This window comes from Elephantulus edwardii, unplaced genomic scaffold, assembly GCF_000299155.1.
Source record: "Elephantulus edwardii isolate Elephantulus edwardi_28Jun2011 unplaced genomic scaffold, EleEdw1.0 scaffold00362, whole genome shotgun sequence".
NCBI lineage: Eukaryota > Metazoa > Chordata > Mammalia > Macroscelidea > Macroscelididae > Elephantulus > Elephantulus edwardii.
Window position 1 is genome coordinate 1,466,727 of NW_006400112.1, and position 15,742 is coordinate 1,482,468.

Here is a 15,742-nt window from a genome sequence, read left to right on the forward strand (position 1 = left end):
AGGTGGATTGATTCAGTGACTAGGGTAATCGGGATGGGTGTGTCAGAGGCAATGAGATTGGCACAGGATAGAGCAGGGTTTAGGGCTGTTGTACATAAGGTTGCTATGAGTCGCAAACGACTCGATGGCACATAACAACAACAACAACAGCATTAACATTTGGAAGAGGAACTGGGCCATCATCTCCTTCATCTTCCATTCCCAAATCTTCCAACATGGTCTTGATAGTCACAGATCGTTTGGCAATTTCCACAACAACTTCAAATATCTCTCCGTCAGAACTCTGCAACTTAATTGAAGACTACAGACCAGCGGCTGGTGAGAGCTGGACAGCCGAGAGGAGAGGAGAGTAAGGGAAAGCGGAGAACAAGACCAGTACCGCAGTATATATATATTATAGCGGGAGCAAAGGCGCCGAGGACCTCTGAGCCTGTGGCGTCATAGAGCTCAGAAAATACTGTTTTAAAGAGATAAATGCTAATCCAGGAATTAGGTGTTTTTCTTCATCGTAAACAGGCAACTTAAGGTACAGTTTACACATGACTGAGAAAAAAGAACGGTTTCAAAAGGCAAATACTAATCTAGGGAAAATGCCATTTTCTCTCCAGGTAAACAGGCAGTTTAAAGTACTATAGAAAGAAAAATAGAACCCTAGGGCAAAGCTTCTACTTTTTACAGGCTGCAGGCAACTGATGTCAGTTTTATAACAATACTAATTGACGTGTTTGAATAATCCTGAATTAATTAATACTACCCTTTCTTGCTGAAAGTGAGGTGGACTTGAATCACTTGTTGCAGACGATCAAAGAATGCTGCCTTAAGTATGGATTGCATATCAATGTCAAGAAAACAAACATGTTTACCACTAGACCAGTAGGCAACATCATGATGGATGGAAAAGAGATTGAAACTGTCAGTAGCTTCACCTTGCTTGGATCTACAGTTAACACCATTGGCACCGGCAGTCAAAAAATAAGGAGATGCATTGCACTTGAAAATCTTCAGTTAGGGACTTCTTCCAATAATTGAGGAGTAATGATGTCAGTTTGAGGACTAAGGTGCATCTGATTCAGGCCATAGTCATTCCAGTCACTTGCAGTGCATCTGAGAGCTGGACAAGGAATCAGGATGACAGAAGAAAAATTGATGCCTTTGAGCTGTGGTGTTGGAGAACAACAAGACAAGCCCATGGTTGGTCAAGAGAACAACAGTTGGAGAGAGAGCAACTGGAGTGCTGTTTGTAGGCAAGAATGATGAAGCTTTGCCTCACATACTTTGGGCATGTTGCTAGGAGTGTTGTACCACATCTCAAGTCCCCCAAAGGACACCAGGGAGCCAAAATCTATGCAGGAACATGAGGGATTTTATTACAAGCTCTCGAGCAGGGACTCTACACACACCCTGACACAGCGGCCGTGTGGCAGAGGCCCCAGCACTTAGAGACAAGGGTTTTTATTGGTGCTCATAATGGCAAAGACTGAGAGAGGAACAGGAAGATACAAGGGGATTGGGGAACTTGTGTGATAAGATGGATGCGGTGCATAGCAATTGGCTAATTTGAAAATAAGCAGGCTCATTAACAAGGGCGTGAATATTTGGCATACTCTGATTAGAGTAAGGTTCATGCAGGAGGAGTTGGAGTCACTTCTTTGTTGCTGAGGTCCTTTCAGGAAGTGAACTTGAGAAAAACAAGGACAAAGGACTTAAGATGGTGGCCAGAGCAGAGATATATATATAACAAATCTTGACTCTCACATTCCCTCCTTTCTCTTGGACCTAATCATAGGTCCTCCGTTAGACAAATGTCTGGGTTGATCCTTGGGGGATTAAGTATTTTCGACTTGCAAGGTTGAGTCCAATGGAAGTGGCTGGTTGAACTTTGCTTCCTTAGCTGGCAATCTAGCTCTGGAACAAGGCTCAGGGTCTGGAACAAACCTCAGTGTTCAGGTTACCTATAGGAAAGGGAGCAAACCTAGAGAGAACAAACTTGTGAATTACAAAAAAAAAAAAACCAAACAAAACAAAAAAAACATTTTTAAAGATTTTACTAGAGGAGATGGAGAAAAGTGGCTTAGATAAAGTTTCTCATATACAATTTTGTGGATTTAATTTAAGCCTACTTCTGGTGCTACTTTAATTCAGAGCAAGGCCAGAGCAACCACTGACTAGTATAGATGGGTTTCCTGAAAGGGCTTGGTTGTCCGCCTTATTCTTATTGTCACTCTGAAGACTTTCAGTAACTTAAACTTGATCTTTATTTCTTCAGATTATTTCTTATGATCTTGCCAAGCATGGCCTACAAAAGACTTTTAGTTTTTCATTGAAGCATTCCATCAGTTTCAAGAAGAACTAATTTTTAGGTCTTTTTGAGACCTCACATAGTCCCTGTAGCCTGGGGTCTTCAGTGTGTGCTTGAGGAAGGCAGCAGGATGATAAAAGTCACCAACTAACTATATTGAACTTACTCCCATTCTGACCCTTTGGTCTTCTTAAGATAAATTAGCAAATTGTCATCCGACCCATTGGGAGGCAGTTCTTCTAAAGAGAGCCCTCCCCCAGACTTTGGATAGGCCTTCTTCTAGTTTCCTTGCTTTTTGTAATAAATACTCCCCCTTGTCTCTATCTGGTCTCCTTTTTCCTCTCAGGGGTTTTTCTTGGGTTCTGATCATCTTACCTTCGGTGGTGTTTCCAAAGATAGCATTGTCTGGAGGTATCTGGTATTTCACGGTTGAAAGAGTATGGCTTCCTTTGGGTCCAACACTTCACAGTTTACAAAAAGCTGGCTTCCTGCAGGACCAGAACGTGACAGTTTTTGCAAGGCCTGGGCTCCTGCAGCCACTTAGAACAACAATTTCCAAGGCCTCCCTCCTGTGGTCCTGACATATAACAGCTTATATGAGCTGGCCTCATACACCCCCAGCACTTGGTAGTGTGAAAAGCCTGGCCCCGTGAAGATCCAGCGCTCGCAGTTTATAAGAAGCCTGACTCAGTTCTGCTTTTTCATCATCCTCACATACTCTGGTGACCAGTTCCCTTCTGGCTTCAGACTCTAGCCCCATATGCTCTTGGAAGTAGGTGGAAGCTCATCCCTGGCCCAAGTCCTTCCAGGGCCTTGACCCAGGCATCCTGTCCTGGGAGCAGCTGCTCTCCTCATCGCAGTTTACCTGCTGCCCCAAGATGCCAGTTGGTGGGAGCTCAGGACTCCCCATCAATGGCCTCATATTCTGTCAGTCTCTTTCACTGGATGACTGGGGTGAGAATGTCCATTCTTGAGTTCAAGGGGCTGAGGGAGTCTGGGGGAGTGAGTATGCCCAGGGTGTATTTTTAAAGACAGCATTATCTGGAGGTGTCTGGCATTCTCTGTTGTTTATTATCTCAGGTGTCATGTTGACCGTGCTGAGTTGAGTTTGTGCCAACAGCTCAGTCCATCTTTCGTAGTCTCCTCCTAATGTCAGGGATGCTCTGGGAAACAAAAGTCAGGTTAAACATTCAGACTCTAGCAGAGTTTTGGTGCAGCCTTTTAAAAGCAAGAAAGGATTTCCCTTTGGTTGCCATAAGATAGCTTTAGTCATCTTCAGGTGTGGAGTTTCCTTTCTTCTTCTTGACCTTAGAAGCTGTACTTTTTATGTTTCCTCTTCATAGGCTTCCTATGCCTAGCCTTAGTGAAGCAATTGTTTTCAAATAATCTCCATGAAGGCAAACTGCTACTATTCATCTCTTCTCTTCACTAGCCAGAAGCTGGGTTAAGAAAAGTTTATTCTGCTCACTTAGCAAAGAAACTAGTGATTATTATGTCTGTTGTATTAATAATCGCCTTCATAGAAGAGTCTGAAATTTTTCTTTTTCTTAGAATCTCTGCATAACTACCTGAGAGGGTATTGTTTGGCCTTGTTCTGAGTAGCCCTGGCCAAAAGGATATGAGGTGAAAGAAAATTATGTAAGCAGCTTTACCTCAGTACATTCTGGAGTGATGCTTACTCTAGTTTTTTTTTACTATTAAGTGTCACTGGCATATTAAAAAACCTCACTGGCTTGATTTGGGCACTATCCGAAAATCTACATTTTCTTTTCTCTTGCCCTCATTTAGCAAATGCCCTCCACATTCTCATTTTTATAATAGATAAAGGCCAATGTATACAGATTTTACCCAATTTTCTGGACCTCTGGTGAAATATCATTTGCCAAGTAATTTAAGGATCTATACAAAGTCTACTTTTTCTTTTTACTATAACTTAAATAACATAAAAATGTAAATTTTACTGAAGTAAAAAAATATTCTTTTGGCTAAGGATAATATTAGCAAACTGGCCAATTATACAGAATTCTTTTCTAACAGACTTTTTAACCAGAATGGAAACTTTTGTTCTTACTTTTGAGCAGTGATCTAAAATGAAATGAACAAAAGAACAGTGTTAATACATGTGCATCAGATACAATAACAATACAGCTTTTAATCAGATATGGCACAAGTTTTACTTATTAAATATAACTTCTACTTACCAGATACAGGACAAGTTTTACTCATCAAATATCACTTTTACTCATCAGATACAGTACAAGCTTTACTTATTAAATATACTTTTTACTCATCAGATACAGCACAAATTTTAACTTTCACTCAGCAGATACAGCACAAGTTTTACACAGCACGTTTTACTCATCCAGTATAATTTTCCAGGTAACCGGTTATGGGCGTGCGCACACACGTGCATTCACCAGGGCTGTCCAAAACAGACAGAATTTTTAACTAAGCAGTTCCCAGATAAAGTGCATTTCTCAAAGATCTCTTGAGACAAAAGATGTTTGAGAAACCTGCTCTCTGGTCTTCCTATCCGCGAGATTCAGAATCCCCTAGGAAGCAAAAACAAGTTTTCACTTACCAGGTAAGTCCGAAGATCCCACCAGAGTCGCCAAAAATGATAAAGAACACAAAGGGTTCTTTCTGTAGTTAACTGCCAATAAGACAAACAGATTGTAATATCCATAAATGTGCTTTATTACACAGATCTGGGAGACAGTCACCTCCAAGACTGCCGCCTCATCTGGAAATGGTCACTGGGTTTTATAATAGGGTGAGACTCCAGCTCATTTAACAATACACTTTTGTTAGTTAAAAAAAGGTAATTTCTGCATCTGTAAAGAACATTTCACATTTAAGTATCAGTGATTCAGCAAGGCCACAGTTCTCTTCTTGGTAAACAGGCTGGCTAAGATGCAATTTACATATGACTGGTAAACAGTCTCAGAGATGTCAAACTACTTTACATGACTAAAGACAGAAAACAGAATTTGGAGGCTAACCAACTAGTTTTGCAGGCTGGAGAAAACTGATGTTTTATAATTATATAACTATCGTTTTATACCTGACACAATGATGCACACAAAACTAACCGACGGATTCCACCGCCTCTGCTCCATAAGCAGGAGCTTCCGGACTGAGTTAGCACCCGTGTGGTTTGAGGGGGAAGCCAGAAGCCACCTGCCCGTACTCTTTGCCTTCCCTTCTCTCCCCTCTCTGTTGGAGCCTGGCGCCCGAGCTCTGTCGCCACCCCACACTTGTGCCTGCGCACACCTTTCATCTGGGGATGACCCCTGGACGCTGTGCTGGCACCCAACAGGGTGTTTGGGTATCCGGGATGCTGCCAGGCCACAAACACTAGAACACAAGAGACGCCAGTGGCGAATACAACACGTGGACACGCATGCAGGCGCAGACTGAGACCCACAAGCCCGAGAACAGGCAGTCACCAAACCCAGATTATTAGGCCTGCCACGCCCTGCTCGCAGCAACCCGCAGCTCACCCACCCCCTTCAGAGATGCTGGTGGTGGATACTCCTCTAGGACACCGCAGCTTAGTTGGCCCCAGGTCTGGCAGCTGATGCCATGCTGCTTCTGTTCCAGCCGCCAGCTCGGTGCAGACCTTGACAACTTTCTGCCGGCCCAAGGACCGTGAAGCGTCCCCACGTCTGCACAGCTAACTGTTCTTGCTCTGGTAGGCACTCAACGTGCCGCCATGGTCTGAGCGCTTCCCAGCAGCATAAAAAGGATACACTTACGAGAGCTACGAGCTACTCATCCTGTTCTTTAACCCTGGGAAACAGAAGAGTAGGGCGCCAGCCACCAGCTGGCCAGTCCCAGGAGAGCTACTCGCACTGCCTTACGAGATGCTGGCTGCAGCTGGTCCCACAAGGTGCTACCTCGTGTTATCTCTCTCACAGTCTCCCCTGATTGAGGCCCGGGATGTCTCCCAGAGCCCCAGTGGCCACGGCCCCTGGAACGTCTGCCTTACCGGGTCTTGCCATTCTTTACCAGGTTGTCCTAGGACCAGAATTCAAAGAGGATAATACAGACAAAAAAAGAGAGATTCCTCTGGTTTAGGGAGTCCCAGGGGCCTGGGAGGAATCCTGGTTGAGCCAGATCTCGATGGGACCTCCAAATGTTGTGCCATATCACAAGTCCCCCAAAGGACACCAGGGAGCTGAAATCGATGCAAGAACATGAGGGATTTTATTACAAGCTCTCGAGCAGAGACTCTGCGCGCGCGCGCGCGCGCACACACACACACACACACACACACACACACACACACCCCGGCCACGTGGCAGAGCCGAACTTTGGCTTTCTTTATAGGTGACATCATTGATGTTATCCCACACTTTGATCTTTTGTTTTCTTCAGTTCAGTGCATCAAATCTGTCCTTCAGTTGGATATTTTCATTTTCATGTGATGTAAACTCAAGGGCTTATTTTTACCTTCAACATTGATGGTCTGTTCCACAGTCTATCAGATAGTGGCCTTGTTTTGACTGCTGATGTTATTTTCCATCCTATCTTTCCACAGATGTAGTGAATCTTATTCCTTTGTATTCCATAAGATTAGGTTCGTGTGTAGAGACACTGTTTAATAAAAAAGGATATTTGCAGTGAATTAATCGTCGTACAAAATTCTTTCATACCATCTCTAGGTGCAGATCTGCCAGTAATGCCATGTTTTCCAAATACCTGTCCTTTTTCTTTGTTTCCAACTTTTGCATTCATGTCACCAGTTGTTCTTAATGCATCTTCAAGGCATATTTGATCAGTATCAGGTTGCCTAAGTCACTTATTATTGTTAGATGCCATCAAGTCAACAGTGACTCTTAGCAACCCTATGAGCAACAAATCTGAACCTTGCCCTGTCTTATACCACCGTCACCCTCTGTAATGCTCCATCCAATTGTGGTAGTCACTGTCCTCATTGTGGTAGCCAATCCATCTTGTTGGAGGTCTTCTTCTCTTTCATTGCTCCTCTACCTTTCCCAGCATGATGTTTCTCTCTAAAGATAATTCCTCCAGAAAATATGCCCAGAGTAAGTGGGATATAATTACACCATCCTTGCCTCTAAGGAGCACTCTGGTTGCACTTACTTCAAATTTGTTTGTTCTTTAGGCAATTCATGGTGTATCCAAAACTCTTTGTCACTACCATAATTCAAAAGCATCAGTTCTTCTTTGGTCTTCCTTATTCACTACCCAACTTAAAGATGCATAGAAAGCACTTGAACATGGCTTGGATCAGGCACTCCTTAATCTTTAAACTGATTTTCTTCCTCTTTAGCATTTTTGTAGAGGTCCTTGACAGCATATTTTCCCAATGCAACTTATCTTTTGATTTCTTTGACTGAGGGGTCAGGAAATAAAGAGTTTACTTGCATCCATACTCATGGGTATTGATTGTGGATACAAGTAAAATGAAATCGTTGATAACTTCAGTCTTTTCTCTATCAAGAAGTCCAGTAGTGATAATTTTTGTTTTCTTGATGTTAAGATATAATCCATATTGAAGACAATAGTCTTCTATCTTCTGCAGTAAGCGCTTCTAATCCTATTCACTTTCAGTAAGCAAGGTTGTGTCATCTGTGTATCACAGATTGTGGATGAGCCTTTCACCAATCTTGATGCTTTTTCATATAGTCCAGTTTCTTGAATGATTTGCTCAGCATACAGATTGAATATGTATGGAAAAAGGATACAACCCTAATACACACCTTTCCTGATATTAAACTTTGCAGTATTCTGTTTGAAGAACTGGTATTTGGTCTATGCATAGGTTTCTAATGAATACATCTAAGTGTTCTTGAATTCCCCTTTTCTTAATGTTTGCCATAATGTATTATGATCTACACGATCGCATGCCTTTGCACAATCAGTAAAACACAAACATCTTTCTGGTATTCTCTGCTTTCAGCCAAGATCCATCTAACATGAGCCAGTAATTAAATTCTTCTTACCATAGCCTCTTCTGAATCCTACTTAAATTTCTGATGTTTCCTTATTCATGTATGGCTGTTTTTAAATAAACATTAGCAAGATTTTGCTTGCTTGCGGTATCAGTGATATTATTCAGTAATTTTCAGTCAGTAAAAATAAACATAAATTGGTAGAAATCCTCAATTTCTTCATATAGTGCCCAGTGCATATATTTGAATAATAGTTGAATTAACAGATCTTCTTATATGCCTATGGATAATATCCTGACATTCACAGCTGTATACTTCAGGCTATATCATGAAATGTTTGTTGCTGGTTTGCAGGGCTTTTGTTTTGTTTTTAAACAATAAATGCAGGGCCATCCCTCTTTAATTTGTGATTTCAGGTACACCTGATCATATTGATTGCCTCAATCAGAATGGCAAATATCAGCGACTATTTCAGATCACTAATGCCTAGGATATCAGTATTTTTCATTCAATTTAATTTTGACACCTTCCAGTTTTTCTGTCATCCTTTGCATGTTTCATGTTCCAGTTATTAATGGATATTTGAGTCTTGCCACATCAGCAAACAGAAGGGCTTTACTTAGATGACAGCTTTACTTTGTCCAGGTCATTAAGGTATAAATAACAACTACTACTCTGACGATGCTGCTCTTCTCCAGTTTCCTTATCAGTACCTTCCAGTATCAGGGCCTCATGTTCCAGCACTATTTTTCACCATATTCCTTATTGTTCATAGAATTTTGAGTGGCTGTTCATTTTGACAGTGATTGACTAGGCCTGCAGTGGCCGAGCTTCCAGTATAAAGTTGCATGCCAGCCACTACAGTAGAGCAAACTGATGACACAAGTGGTTGAGAATAGATCACAGAAGGAGGCAAAGAAGGAGTGCTTGAAATTATACCCAGGCACCCTATCAAAAAAAGATTGTAATTTAAGACAAAAATGAAAGGTTTGTAGTACCAAGTCAGTTGTCACAGTGACCTACAAGTCATTTTTAGCTTCTTCAAACAAAATCTTGGCCCTTCTTACCTCATATAGTATCCACTGAGACAACTCCACAGACCTTTGACTTAGATTGAAAGCAAAGGCTTATCTTCAAATGTAGTCTTTCTCTGCTGATTTAGTAATTTGTTCAGCACCCCTTCTCTTTACACACAACTCTTATCTGTTTATGCTTTCTGAAGTCTTTCACAACTCTCCTTCAATGTTAATTTAAATGTGTAGGAGATACACTGTTGCTGTGTCATCTGTGATTCATAGTGCCTGTATGAACCCTGCCTTGTCCTGAGCCAGTCTAACTGACTCTGACACACCTAATCCCATTGCCTCGGTTAATTGTGTCAATCCATGTCATCTGGAATCTTTCTCTCCTGTGCTGTCCCCTCCACCCTTCAAGCATGATGTCCTTCTCCAAGGACTGGTCCCTCCTGGCCACGTGCCCAAAGTATGTCTGACAGAGCTTCAAAATTCTTGCCCCCATGGAGACTTGGTTTCATCCTCTCCAACACAGACCTATGTGTTCTCCTGGCGGCCCATGGTATGTTCCGTACTCTTCCCTAGCACTACAACTTAAATTGTCCAGATCTCTGGTGCATTAGCATGTAATTGTGAAGAACATGGCCTGTATCAGGTGCGCTTTAGTCTCTAGACTGACATCTTTGCTTCTCAGCACTCTGGACAGGTTCCTGACAACAGAATTGCCCAGTGCAATTTGTCTTTTGATATCCTGACTGCTGGTGCCAAAAGTGTTGATTGTGGAGCTGAGTCAGATGAAATTGTTGACAAGCTCAGTCTCTTCTCCATACATCATGGTGCTGCCAAATGATTCCGGGGTGAGAATCTTTGTCTTCTTGATGTTGAGCTTCAATCTATATTGAAGACTACAGTCCTTGACCTTCTGTAGCAAATGCTTGAGGTTCTCCTCAGGCAAACAAGGTTGTATCATCTGCATAAGGCAGGTTGTTGATGAGTCTTCCTCTAGTCCTAATGCCACATTCCTCTTCATAGTGTCCAGCCTCTTGAATGATCTGTTTTTCATACAGATTGAAAAAGTAGGGAGACAAGATGCCTTCCTGATGCACTCCATTCCTACTTTTGAACCATGTAGTGTTTCCTTGCTCTGTTCTAATGACTGCCTCCTGGTCCAAGTATAGGTTTCACAGCACAATCAATGTTCTGGAATTTCCATTCTCAAGGTTAGCCACGATTTGTTGTAATCTACACAGTCAAATGCCTTTGCATAGTCAATGAAGCACAGATGAGCCAAGATCCATCTGACATTGGCAATAATATCTTTAGTGCCACAGCCTCCTCTAAATCCAGCTTGTATTTTTGGTAGTTCTCTGTTAATGTACTGTTCCTGTTGTTTGTGGATAATCTTCAGCAACATTTGTTTGCATGTGATGAGTGATATTGTATAATAATTTCCACACTTTTGTCGAATCACTTTTTTGGGGATAGGAATAAATATGGATCTCGTCCAGTTAGTTGGCCATGTAGTTGTCCTCCAGATTTCTTGGCACAACCTGGTGAGCATGTCCATAGTAGCAGCTGTTTGTTGAAATCTATCAATTGATATGCTGTCAATTCCTGGGTCTTTTTTGCAAGTTACTTCAGAAGAACTTGAACTTTCTCCTTCATCACCATTGCTTCTTCATAATATGTTGTTTCATGAAAATCTTCTATGTCTGCCAGTTCTTTTTGGTACAGTGACTGTATATTTCTTCCATTTTCTTTTAATGTTTCCTAGGTCATTTTATAATCTGCCTGTAACATCTTTAAGTATTGCAACTTGTAGCTTGAATTTGTTCTTTAGTTCCTTCAGCTTAAGAAATGCTGAATGAGGTCAGCACTTTTAATTTTCAGACTCCAGCTTTTTGCACATTTTATTATAATATTTTGGTTTGTCTTCCCATGTTGCCTTTTGAAATCTTCTGTTCAGCTCCTTAATCTCTTGATTTCTTCCCTTTGCTTTGGCTTGTCAGCACCCTAGGTCAATATTCAGATTTTCCTTTGACATCCTTCTAGATCTATTCTTCCTCCTCTGTCTTTATACTTTATAATGACCTTTTTCATTCTTCATCGATTATATTCCTTTTTTAAAAAAAAAAATTGCTTTGCTTAAAAAGTTAGTATACATTGTGTCTCACACTATTCCTCATTCATATTATGTTTCATACAATCATGCATTATGTTTTATGAAGTTAATCACCATTGGATCTTACCCATCATTACCCTGTCTTTTCACCTGGACTCTTTCTCCTCTCCTCTACCCATTAAATTGTGCAACCATGAATGATACTCTTGATATCCTCCCACAGCTCATCTTATGTTCATTCATTAGTGCTCAAACTTGTTCCTAAATTGGTTTTGAAATTTAGGTTGGATAGGCTTAAGGTCAAATTTTGTTTCCTGTGCATTTGATTTAACCTTCTTTAGCTCTAGTTTGAGCTTACATATGAGTAGTTGATGGTCTGTTCCACAGTCAGCACCTGGCCTAGTTTTCACCACTGATACTGAGCTTCTCCAGAGATCCTTTTCATAGATGTAATCAATCTGATGATTCCTTTGCATACTATCAGCAATAACAAGAGGAGATTTATTAAGTGAAATATCTGTCAATCATAAGAGTTTAGAGTAGGAGTAGGTAAGAAAACCCTTTAAAACAAGATACAGAGATGGTACCTGGTAAAGAGGTTAGCAGGGAAAGGAAAATTGGACAACTGTGAAAGGAGAAAAAATACAAAGAAGAATTAAGCAAGAAGAGTCTCAGACTGTACATCAATTTAAAAAAAAATTTATATTGGTTTGCTTGCAAAGTTCATATATATATTGTCTTTCACACTATTCTTCATTTATGTTGTTTCATACAATCATTCCCATGCATTGTATTTTATGAAATCATTCATCTTGGACCTTGCCCATCATCATCCAATTTTTTCAGGTCCCCGCTGAATCCTTCCCATTTCCTTCACCTTCTCCCTCCACACACCAAACTGTTCAACTCTGGTTTTGCTTCTACCACCCATCCTTATCCCTCCTTCTTCCCCATACATGTTTTACTAGTTAACTTTCTATTTTTATGAATTATTTGTGCTTATGAGACTGAGTTAGCTCACTCAGCATAATGTTCTTCAGACTCTCTCAGGTACTAGTTTTCAAAATCATTACTCTTGTGTGCTGCATAGTATTCCATTTTGTGAATGTACCACAATTCAATTGTAGTTGGGCATTTGGGCTATTTCCATGATCTCACAATGGTGAATAATGCTGCTGTCAACATTAGTGTACAGATCTCCTTTTGTGTCTCATTTCTAATTTCCTTGTGGTATATTCCTAGTAGTGGAATAGCTGGGTCATACGAAGTTTCTGTGTTCAACTTTTTAAGGAAATGCCAAACTGTCTTCCAGAGTGGTTGTACCATTTTACAAATTTTTGTCATACTGGTGGTGCTTCCTCAAACATCAGGTTGTCAGAATCCCCACACCTACCTGACTGAATCTATTCAATATTTCCACTGTTCTCAGCTACTGGCATAGGCAATCTGGGGGAAGCATGGCCTCAGTATGAATGTCATGTGTTCCAAGAAGTTGCAGCTGGGTTGGTAGTCCACCAGGCCCCTTGTTGCAGGCACTTATGAAGATGACCTGAACTTTTACAGATCTACCACATGCCCCAAGCACTTCATCACTCTGCTGTTTCTCTGTCTTTTAGATATCATATTTATTGTACATAATTTTGTTCCTAATGACGATGTTGATTTTGAGTGATTTCCCTTTCCTTCCCCCATCTCTTGTAGTTGGTACCATTCCTGAGCAAGTTAGTCAGTGCTGTTGTGGGCATCCTCAGGGCCATGAATCCAGGAGTAGAAATGCCTCAGGTAGGATATTAATAATCTTATGTATATATTAATAATCTTAACTTTATTTAAATAGATGAGTTGTATTTTTTAGTTTAGAAATATTTAATATACTATTTTCATGCAATATACCAAATATATTACAAAATTATTATTTAGAAAAATTACATAAATATGAAGTATTTCCTTACTAGACTCTTTTTTTATAATCTTGATCTAATATGTTTTAGCATATCATACATTTAATTGGATATCTTTTTTAGTGTATGATTCCCTTATGAAAATAAAACAGGAATTAAATAACATAAGTTGAATTTTGTTCCTTTTCATGCAGATGATGTTGATTCAATAGAAAAGTTTCATTATTTTGATTAATTGTATTCTTGGTGAAAGTATGTTTGGTTTATATATATGATGCATATATAAGCTTATAAATGTGTATGTGCATATCTGTTATTACACAAATACATCTGTTTGTGTGTTTGTATAATATATGTATTTATACTTACCTGCAAAAATATGTGTCGCTTTATAAGTCAAATTCTGTTACATGTGCATTTGAGAGATGAGTCTAGTAAAGGAATCTTGTGTTCTTTGGAAAATCATGCTCTTCTAACTTTACTTTTTTTATTTTGTATTTTCTTTAACATAAAGCGTAAGTCTTTTTCACCTGGTCATCACCTCTTGCCACTATTTGTATTTCTATAAAGGGCAGAAAAGTTTTCTAAAGTTAAATATCAAGTTTAGGATGAGATTAAGCCAAGCATTACCAGTGGCAAAATTCCTATTGGATTCTCTATTAGAAAGATGATGGTTAGATCACTAAAAATATTGGAATGTCTTAACTTTCTTGGTAATAATCTGACTCTGACTTTCTTTATGTTCCAAATATTTTGCATCTGGAATACAAGGCTAAGAAGTTTATCCTGGGAAAGGGAGATTTTTGTCTCTCAGGTTTTTTATGGTATCTCTTGAGAAAAGAATATCTGTGAACAGGTTTTCTTTGTAGAGAACATGAACACTTCAGGTTTTATGTCATTAATGAAACTGGCAAAACAAGTAAAAGCTCCTAACAGATTAAGCACATGGAGTCTTGGAAAAGTATGCTATTATCCTAATGTAATAACTTGACCCAAGACTCCATGTGCTAATAGAGTAATGTGCTAATAGAGTAAGCACACGTGGTTTTGTATGTTTGAGTAAGATGTATTCCAGATTAGTTTGTCAGTTTCTGTTAGTTATTATGTGAAAAAAAGAAATTAATTACATGATCTCTCCATGCATATTTTTTAATAGAGGAAATCATCCTATGACTAAGTTGTTCTCTTTGGTGCTAATCAGACCTTAAAGTAATCTGAGTTATTTATCAGCATGAAATTCTTTAATGATAAGAAGACAATGTACCTATCATTGTTTTGTAAGAGATGCTAAAGAATGATCTCTTGCCACATAAACATTTTTTTTAGAATACTTCATGAAAAACAAGACATTCATCAGAATGATCATTTTTAAAAATTGTCCTTTTAATTCTTGAGGTATTGCCCTGTAATTTTTCAATTTGAGTTAATACTGCATTCATTTTCTTGGTAGGTTCTCCAGTGCTACAGGCTCAGTCACCACAGTCTGTCTTACTGGGTGCTCGACTGCAGAGCACCCCCACCCTTACCGACATCTATCAGAACAAGCAGAAGCTGAGAAAGCAGTACTCTGATCCTGTGTGCCCTTCTCATACTGGGGTTGGTTACAGCTACTCCCCTCAACCCAGTCGGCCTGGCAACCTGGGAGCCTCTCCCACCAAGCACATGGGATCCTCTCCACGAAATTCTGACTGGTTCTTTAAAACTCCTTTACCAACTATTATTGGCTCTCCTACTAAGGTGTGTTGGTTAAACCCTTTTGTAGGTCATGAACTAGTATAGAAAGGATTATGGAAAGGATTCATGATGAAAATAACTTTTAATTCAGTAACACTTTGCTGTGTCCCATCCACAATGTAAGATCTGAATTTACTGAGTGCTTTATGTTGCATTATCCCATTTAATCCTCGACATGGCATTCACAGTGGGCACTGCTATTGCCGCCATTAAGTGGAAAAGAAAATTGAGATTTAGAGACCACAAATGCGCTGTCAGAGGTCACATGGGCTCTATATAGCAGAGCCAATATTTGGATTCAGGTCTGACTCCAAAGTCTCTATTCCTGACTCCTACGCCCAATAGCATGGCAAGTCTGTGTATTTCTTGCATAATATTAACTATTTCACATATTTTCTTAGACTTCAGCTCCTTTAAGAATCCCTAAAACACAAGCATCTTCCAACTTGGTAGCTTTGATCACTCATCAGGGACCAGGAGAAGGGCAGTCTAGAGATGGAAATGACCCACTGGAATGCTTGCACTGTGTCTCAGTACAAGGAGCTGAGAAGCAGAGGGCAGGCCAGAAGAAAAAGGCAGTGTTTGGCAGGTAAGAGTCTGGCTAACTGTAAATATAAAAGCATGTATCACAGAAACAGTGAATCAAATTAGTTTAGTCATTAGCTTATGGCTGACGGTTTATGGTAGGAACTATATATTACAGAATAACCGCAGGTGCATGCTATAGCTCTGTAATGTAGGGATTTTCTTTC

At 40.0% G+C, this 15,742-nt stretch overlaps 1 protein-coding gene across 1 annotated transcript in view; it reads left to right on the plus strand.

Moving 5' to 3' along the window:
• The window catches only part of ULK2 (unc-51 like autophagy activating kinase 2), a 233,569-nt gene that overhangs the window by 174,467 nt on the left and 43,360 nt on the right, over nucleotides 1–15,742 (plus strand). The window contains exons 17-19 of the mRNA XM_006902052.1: nucleotides 13,057–13,137; nucleotides 14,707–14,993; nucleotides 15,392–15,579. Coding sequence (XP_006902114.1) covers nucleotides 13,057–13,137; nucleotides 14,707–14,993; nucleotides 15,392–15,579 — 556 coding nt within the window. The remainder of the gene's footprint in view (nucleotides 1–13,056; nucleotides 13,138–14,706; nucleotides 14,994–15,391; nucleotides 15,580–15,742) is intronic.